This window comes from Nansenia antarctica, assembly GCF_963989245.1.
Source record: "Nansenia antarctica genome assembly, chromosome: 3".
NCBI classification, from domain to species: Eukaryota; Metazoa; Chordata; class Actinopteri; order Argentiniformes; family Microstomatidae; genus Nansenia; species Nansenia antarctica.
In genome coordinates, this window is record NC_137688.1 from 18,083,295 (window position 1) to 18,092,366 (window position 9,072).

The 9,072-nt window shown below is 48.9% G+C and overlaps 1 protein-coding gene across 1 annotated transcript in view; it reads right to left on the bottom strand.

Moving 5' to 3' along the window:
• Positions 1-4,088: 4,088 nt before the first annotated feature.
• Positions 4,089-9,072, bottom strand: part of fgf18a (fibroblast growth factor 18a) — a gene marked incomplete at both ends in the record, with an annotated part of 8,360 nt that continues 3,376 nt past the window's right edge. Inside the window, 4 exons of the mRNA XM_080526995.1 lie at positions 4,089-4,358; positions 4,612-4,718; positions 6,542-6,722; positions 6,941-6,980. Coding sequence (XP_080383121.1) covers positions 4,089-4,358; positions 4,612-4,718; positions 6,542-6,722; positions 6,941-6,980 — 598 coding nt within the window. The remainder of the gene's footprint in view (positions 4,359-4,611; positions 4,719-6,541; positions 6,723-6,940; positions 6,981-9,072) is intronic.

Genomic DNA, 9,072 nt, shown 5'->3' on the forward strand with positions numbered 1-9,072 from the left:
TTTAGCGGTAAACTGAGTCGTCTTGTCAAAAATTGTGTTGTATATTAAAATGATTTTTTTAAAGAAAAAAATACATTATTGTGAATAAAGTTCTTGACAGTGGTGGAGTGTTAAGTAAATCATAGTGTGTGTGTGTGTGTGTGTGTGTGTGTGTGTGTGTGTGTGTGTGTGTGTGTGTGTGTGTGTGTGTGACGTGCGTGCGTGCGTGCGTGCGTGCGTGCGTGCGTGCGTGCGTGCGTGTGTGTGTGTGTGTGTCCGTGTGCACGCGCGCCCTGGAAGCTTTTCCAGAAAGCAGGACCAATGAGTAAACAAAAGAATCCTAAATACTCGGAATTGACCTCATGTTTTAGATTGAATTCATAAAGATAGTTCAGCTACCTTTCCCAATCAGAAAATCAACAAATAATTGTTTAATGTTTTTCCAAGTTGGCTGGGTAATAAAGTGATGATACTTTAATGATCTGGTACAGGCCCCTTGGTCTCAGTATTTCAGAATTTTAAATCCAGATCAGATGAATCACGCTAATTTTTTGCGATCCAGGACCAGATTTGGATTAGTATAAAATCAGCCAGCTCGATCTGATCCAGATTTTGAAGCACTGTGCATGTGTCTTTGTCAGTCCAATATGGCCTTTTCAACATAAACGAGTGCTCTTGTCAGTAGCTGTCAATGTTTGTGTGTGTTTCAACACCAGGTGGCGGTAGAACCACGTGTATCACTGAACTCGAGCCCTCACCATGTGGTTCGCAAATGCACTCACAAAACAACCTGTTACAACACAATAGTCCCTCTCCAAACAGGCCCTGGAGGTAGTGGTAATACAACACAGCTCTACTAAACACAGAACATTGAAAGGGGTTTAAACTCAAACCGACAGAGTTGTTCTGTTTGTGAGAGGGATATCTGATGCTTTACTGTGTTATCAAGACGCTTTCTGGAATGGAAGTCTTTTTACTTATAGTAACAAATGTGTAGAAGTAGTGGTTAGATGCCGTGAGCTGTGTGTGTGTGTGTTTATGGGTGAGAGGGAGAGTCTGTTGAGGGGTGATGTATGGGGGTGTATAGTATAGCACTGAATGTTTATAATTGGTGTCATATGGGTGTGTGTGTGGGTGGGTGGTGTCAGGTTAGCGTCGTATAATGTGCAAAGTTCCATATAGTAGTGTGTGTCTGCGTGTGTGTATTAAGTATGGGTGGATATGTGTGTGTATTAAGTATGTGTGTGTGTGTGTGTGTGTATTAAGTATGGGTGTGTGTGCTTCCTCTGGGTCGGTGGGATTTTGGCCCATAATTCCTGCAGCCTCTCAGGTCACCGCTTCGTTCTCACGCACATAGTTGGCATTCCTTCCCCCGACATGATTACCATACACCTTCCACTCTGGGTTTGGCTCCGCAGAATATTTCCATCATTCCCGAGTGGAACGGCAGCGGCGTTCCAGAAACCCCCCTCACAGTCCCAGATTCCTGCCTGCCCGGGGATCGGAATCCTCGGGTACAGACCTTTTTTCCCCCTGAGTCAGCTGTTTGTGTCGGCCGAGCTGATTGGGTCATTTGGCAGCGACATCTTTTCAATGACCTCCCGCTAAGGCGAGGGGGGGAGGGAGGAGACTTTGCGCCTCATCTCAGTAGGGTTAGAGGGGGATTCCTCCTCTCCTCTCCTCCTTTCCTTCCCATAATGTTTGCACAGACAAATTGGATCGGGATTGATTGCACGCACCGCGATTAAAATGTGTGTTTGTTTGTTTGTGTACAGGAGAAGATAACTCACGGTGGGAGAACCACCATCATGTCTCCCTCTATCCTCTGTTCAGATCAGTGCAGAGGAAGGGAAGGAGAGAAGGACCATTGCGAGTTGAGTCGGGGGTATACTGTAGATGTTGTTTAACCTGAGGCACGGAGGGGTGTGTGTGTGTGTGTGTGTGGCGGTGGGAGACAGTCGTCCCTGGGTGAGATAAGTGATGATGATGGTGTCTGTGCAGTGAGGCGCTAGGACACAGAGATATGTTTCAGTGAGGCGCTAGGACACAGAGACATGTTTCAGTGAGGCGCTAGGACACAGGACATGTTTCAGTGAGGCGCTAGGACACAGAGACATGTTTCAGTGAGGCGCTAGGACACAGAGACATGTTTCAGTGAGGCGCTAGGACACAGAGGACATGTTTCAGTGAGGCGCTAGGACACAGAGGACATGTTTCAGTGTTTCAGAGAGGCACTATGACACAGAGACATGTTTCAGTGAGGCGCTAGGACACAGGACATGTTTCAGTGTTTCAGTGAGGCTCTATGACACAGAGACATGTTTCAGTGAGGCGCTAGGACACAGAGATATGTTTCAGTAAGATTCTGGGATACAGAGGACATGTTTCAGTGTTTCAGAGAGGCACTAGGACACAGAGACATGTTTCAGTGAGGCGCTAGGACAGAGGACATGTTTCAGTGAGGCTCTGGGACACAGAGGACATGTTTCAGTGTTTCAGAGAGGCACTAGGACAGAGGACATGTTTCAGTGAGGCGCTAGGACAGAGGACATGTTTCAGTAAGATTCTGGGACACAGAGGACATGTTTCAGTGAGGCGCTAGGACAGAGGACATGTTTCAGTAAGATTCTGGGACACAGAGGACATGTTTCAGTGAGGCTCTGGGACACAGAGGACATGTTTCCGGAAGGTTTACTGACTTGAGAAAGACGGCTTCACACAGAGCTGAAATAAATAAATGAAATAATTTTATAATAATAACAACAATTATAGTAACAATCATAGTAAGATCGCTTATTTAGGTGTTTTTGTCATCTATATATATATAACTTTTAATAAATTGTTCCCTTTAATATTTTTTGTGTTTATGAGACTTTGGTGTTTTTCACTGAATGTCCTGGGTAGCAGCATTCTGTATCCATGGTAATCGCACGGGAGCATCCTCCCCTGGGTCGTTTCTATAGCAACGCTAATATCAAGAGAAGGCACCCTCCCCCCACGCCCCCTTGTCACCTTCTGGACCTATAAGCAGAGGGTGTTCCGGGGGGCGGGTCATGTTGCTGGTCTCTGGTTGTCTTTGGTTGGGTTGATGGGTTGGTTGGTTTTTGGTCGTTTTTTGGTTTGGTTGATCTCTACATTCCAGAGCTTCAGTCAGTCTGTTCAGTGAGTTGTCGGGAGCTTATATCACATGTACAGTCTCATGAGTTTCTCCGACCAGCTTCACAATGGTCTTTGGTGGCCTTTTACACACACACACATACACACAGACGCAGACAAAACACACACACATACACACACACACATACATACATACACATTCATATTCATGTATCAATCCTAAGTCGCACAGATGTTCCTCGGTAAAGGGGTGAGACAGAGAGAAGTCCGTCAAATCAGTCCACCACTGTGCCAGTCTGTCCCGTGTCCCGTGACATCGCCTCCCCCACTCCGCTGACTTCCTGTGTCTCTCCCTTCCTGTTTCCTGTCCTGTTCCCTTTACCCACTGCTACACCACAGCTCCCTGACACCAGTCTCACAGACCTCTCTCTCTCTCTTTCTCTCCTCTCTCTCCCTCTCCCTCTCTCTCTCTCTCCCTCCCTCTCTCTCTGGTTCAGGGGTACATATCTTTGTCCTGGACAGCGTCAGACAGCTGCTCACCAAACAAATCTTGCGTTCAGGCTTGTGCTTGGGGGAAAATCGAGGCCTACGTAGAGAGTAAAGCCTGGACCTCAGTTTGGCCGCCCTGCAAGGGCCCTGTCAATGTTCCTGGGTTGTGCAGGGGAGTAGGCCAGGCCAACGAGCTGTCAGTGATGGACTGGGTCTGATAGCAGGATTAGCCATTAACGGTTAGCATGCCCGGTGAATGAACACGATAGGGACAGAAGGAAGCGGAACTGGGACAGCTAGCAGGGCTTACAGGCAACTTAGCGGTTCTAGCGCTAGCCCGGTTAGCATTCGTCAGGGTCCGGAAGAAGGTACATTTTTATCCCAGTAGAGGGAAGCGTTAGGTGGGGGGTGGGGGGAGGGGTGTCCTGTGACAGGAGTGGTGTGGGGGTGTAGAGATGAGCGGGTACAGACAGGGGGTGGGCAAGGCGGGTTGGCGTTAGCCGTTAGCGGGGGCCAGTGGCCCGCACCCTCTTGCTCCTCTTGCTGACGGTGGTGAAGCGGAAGGGCTGCAGGTCAGGCTGCTCTCCGGGGGGGAAGCGTTTCATGAAGTGGACATCCTGCTGGTTGGGCAGGGTGTGGGGGCCGCGGCGAGGGCGCCCCCTCTTGGTGAAGCCCACGTACCAGCCGGAGTAGCGCGCAGACATCAGCGCCGTGTAGTGGTTCTCCAGGACCTTCTCCACGAAGACGCAGTCTGCACTGCGGTTACTGGCCTTCTGAGAGGGCAGAGAGAGCACGACACACACACGCACACACACGCACACAAACACATACACACACACACACACACACACACATACACACACACACACACACACACACACACACACACACACACACACACAGAAGAGAGGCAGTTCAGTAAACCATGGAAGGAGTATTTTGTATTTATCTATATGCCCTCTTTATTTTTTTATGTGTTGACACTCTTTGAAACAAAGACTCTTTAGGCACTAGCAGAGGTCTCACCTTCCCCACCAGCTTGCCGCGGCGGTTCATGCACAGGTAGAAGTTGGTCTCCTTGCCTCGGATTCTCACCTGGCTACCAAAGGTATCGGCCTCCACTACGAGCTGGGCTTGTGAAGGGACAGACAGAAGGACAGACAGACGTTAGAGCCACAGACAGACACATCACAGAAAGCAACACACGCTTGTGCATCTGGCATGAGAAACGACATCTGGTGACAAAACGACAGAGAGACAGACAGACAGACAGACAGGTAGACAGAGAGACAGGCAGGTAGAAAGACTGAGAGACTGAGAGACAGGCTGACAAGCTGACAGAATGAAAAACTAGAACAAGAAAGAAATTATTCCACATTGTATATAGAGACATAAATCACAGACAGATGTAAGGTTTGGGTGAGCAGATGTTTGTCAGACAGACTTACAAAGCCTGGTCGCCACAACTGGGCCTCGTAAAAAAGATACAGGCAGAACAGAGATAGACCATCGGCCAAGCCAGAAGACAAGAGGACAAGTAAGAAAGACAGTTGTTACAGGGTGTGAGTGTGTGTGTGTGTGTGTGTGTGTGTGTGTATATATGTGTGTGTGTATGTGTTTTTTTGTGTGTGCCCCCACTCCCCCACCCTGGCTCCACCACTCCACACACACACACACATCTTCAGAGAACGCCTGTTTAAAAATAAATCCCTAAAATGGTTCCTATATGACCTCAGTCAACAAAGGGGTCACAGGAAATCAATACCCCTCTCTCTCTCTCCCTCTTCCACTCTCTCTCTTCCCTTGACTCGCCCCTACCTCTTTCTTTCCTGTGCTCCCTCTCTCTACATGTTTATACCTCCACCCCTCCCCACCCAACATCCCTTTTTCTCTTTTCTTCTCGTCTCTCTCTATCTCACAATGCTTTCCTGCCATCGCCTGATGGTGTTTTTTGCCTCGAGAACCATTTGTCAAAAACAGACACACACACACACAGAGGACAGAAGAGTATGTGCGTGTGTGTGTGTGTGTGTGTGTGTGCATCCGGGTGTGCGTCTGTGTGTGTGTGTGTGTGTGTGCGTGTGTGTGTGTGTGTGTGCATGCGTCCAGGTGTGTGTGTGTGTGTGTGTGTGTGTCAGTCAGGCTGGCCTGGAGAGAGAGTGGCGTGGTTGTGAATGGGTTCGACTGTAACGTGAACCAGGTTCAACCACGCTCGGAGAAGAACGAACCTTCAAAGCTCTAATGCATCGCTCCTCTTCCCCCCATTGATTCTCTGTGGTTTAAGAATGGGGTTAGGAGAGAGAGAGAGAGAGAAAGAGAAGGGGGGAGAGAGAGGAGAGGGGGAGGGAGGAGGGGGTGGAAGGGGGGGAGGGAGAGGAGGGGGAGGCAGCCTAGCGGAGACAACAGGGGAGGGAAGGAGGGGGAGGAGGGGGGGAGGATGGGAGGATGAGAAATCAATGGATTGATCGATGGAGGAGATGAGTTTCTAACACTCTGCCTAACACTCTACCTGCCAGGCCTCTCTCTCTCCTTTCTCTGTCTCCTTCTCTCTCTCTCCTTCTCTCTCTCTCCTTTCTCTCTCTCCTTCTCTCTCTCTCCTTCTCTCTCTCTCCTTCTCTCTGTCTCTCTGGTGAATGTTTGAGTCAGCAGCCAGTCGATGAGGTCTTTGTACTCCTGAGACAAGCTCCACTACCCCCTGCCAAAGCCTGAGGAGTTGTGTGTGTGTGTGTGTGTGTGTGTGTGTGTGTGTGTGTGTGTGTGTGTGTGCGTGTGTGCGTTCATGAGAGACCGAGAGAGAGAGAAAAACTGTGAGTGCCTCTTGGTGTGTTTTGTGGTTGCAGTAGTGTGTGTGTGTGTGTGTGTTTGTGTTTGTGTGCGTGTGTGTGTGGTTTCTGTAGTGTCTGCTCTTAGTGTGTGTGTGTGTGTGTGTGTGTGTGTGTGTGTGTTTGTGTCTTACCATATTTGTCTCCGTCCTCCCCGCGGGCGCTGATCCGCCGGCCCAGCACCTGGACGTGCTTCCCGCTGGTGCGGCTGTAGAGCTGGTAGACCCGGTGGTGCCGGCGGCTCATGGCGTCCCGGACACGCGTCTGGTTCTCCACGTGCACGCTGAAGTTAACCCCGTCCACGCCAAACACCTGCTGCTGCAGGAGGAAGAACACACACAGATACAGACACACACAGATACAGACACACACACACACACACACACACACACACAGACACACACAGATACAGACACACACACACACACACACACACACAGAACAGAAGGGAGGCCGGTCAGTATTAAGAGATTATTTCCGAACCATATGTCTCCCCATCCCTCTGTCCTTCCATCTGAAACACACACACTCACCTGTAACGGATTGCACATCACCAGCAACATCTGGATACATCTGGAAGGAGAACAAGGGATGAAGTCAATGTCTCAGAAGAAGAACCGACCGTCAGTGTGTGTGTGTGTGTGTGTGTGTGTGTGTGTGTGTGTGTGTGTGTGTGTGTGTGCGGGTGTGTGTGTGATTGAGACTGAGAGAGAAAAAGAAAGAGTCCCTCTTGGTGTGTCTTTCTGTGGTTGCTGTAAGTGTGTGTGGCTCTTAGTGTGTGTGAGTAACAGGAGCGCTGTCCTTTTCTCTCTCAACCCATCTGTCCCATCAGGTCAGAGAAGCAGCCAGCCAGGCGGTCTTTCTCTGCGCTAACACACACACACACACCTCTCTGTCCAGGTGATATCATCACTACCATCTCTTAGTTGTACTAAGGAGTGCTACAGGCACCTGAGATAGAGATTGCTGTAAAACTGGAAGTATCTGCACTATTTTCACCATGGGGATCTCTGTACATGGGCGGCTGTGGCGCAGGAGGTAGAGCTGCCATCGAATGATCACAAGGTTGGCAGATCGGCGGTGCGAGCCCCGGCTGGCCACATGTCGAAGGGTCCTTGGGCAAGACACTGAACCCCAAATTGCTCCAAGTGAGCGGGCCGACGCCTTGCATGGGAGCTTGCTGCCATTGGTGTGTGAATGGGTGAATGAGAGGCCGTTGTAAAGCGCTTTGAATAAAAGCGCTATATAAGTTCAGTCCATTTTACCATTTACATAATGTTTTCACGGTTCTCACTTATTTGTATTCATATTTTTAAACTGCAACGTCCACACTTTTCTATTCCTATTTGAAGCTATCTTTATCTACCTGTATTAAACAGCTCTGTTTATAATCATTTCTTTATTCTAAGTCAATACATTCTATTTTGTTTTTGTTTTTATCTTCACACTTGGCAATCTAGACATATGTTTCCCATGCCAATAAAGCCCTTTAAATTGAAATTGAATTGATTGCCGGCCGCAATAAGACTGAGTTAGGCTGGATGATGTTAAATCCTACTGTATATAAGGTTTCAGATTATGTCTATGATCTATTAGGTCTATCTATCTATCTATCTTTTTTTCCCCATCTTTTTTATTACTCTATAACTCAATTGTCACTTTATTTTGGTGTTGTTGTTTGTGGTCTGAGCCTGAATTTCCCTTTGGGGATCGATAAACTACATATCTTATCTCTCTCTATCTGTCTCTCTGTCTCCACCCAACCCTGACAAGCTCATAAAAGTCTTATTTTTAGAGAGAAATATATCACATTTGTAGGAATTCAGAAAATCAGCCATTCAGCCATTAACCTTTCTCCTCTAAGTGACTAAACCTAACCCTAACCCCCCCCCCCCCATCCCACACACACACACACACACACACCCTATTCCCCCCAGACGCTGTTCCAGTCAGACTGTCTCCCCTTACAACCTTCATATGTCCACTCTACCTCCCCCCCCACCAACCCCCTCCTCCTCCCCCCTCCACCCCCCCAACATCAACCTCCCCACCCCTCCCCCCGTGCTGACTTTGTTTCCTGTCACTGTCAATATGGATCTACGTATGTCTTCACACACACACACTCATACACGCACGCACACACACACACACACACACACTCATACACGCACACACACACACACGCATACACACGCACACACACACAGTCATACACGCACGCACTCATACACGCACACACACGCACACACAGTCATACACGCACGCACACACTCGCACACACAGTCATACACGCACGCACGCACACACACACACACACACACACACACAAACACACACACACACACCTTTTCATATAGTCTCTGAATGAAGACCTGAGTACAGTTCACTCTTCAATAGATTGTCTTCTCAGAAGGAAAATCCAAACTGCACAAGCAGTGTAAGCACATGTTTCCATCTTTTCTCTCTCTCTCTCTCTCTCTCTCTCTCTCTCTCTCTCTCTCTCTCTCTCTCTCTCTCTCTCTCTCTCTCTCTCTCTCTCTCTCTCTCTCTCCCTCCCTCCCTCTCTCTCTGGGGGGGTGATTAGTCACGGGAGGGGACAGGGTGTGTGGTTGGCACGGCGACAGGAGAGACAGGCAGGCAAACAGAAAAGACGTCCAGGACACAG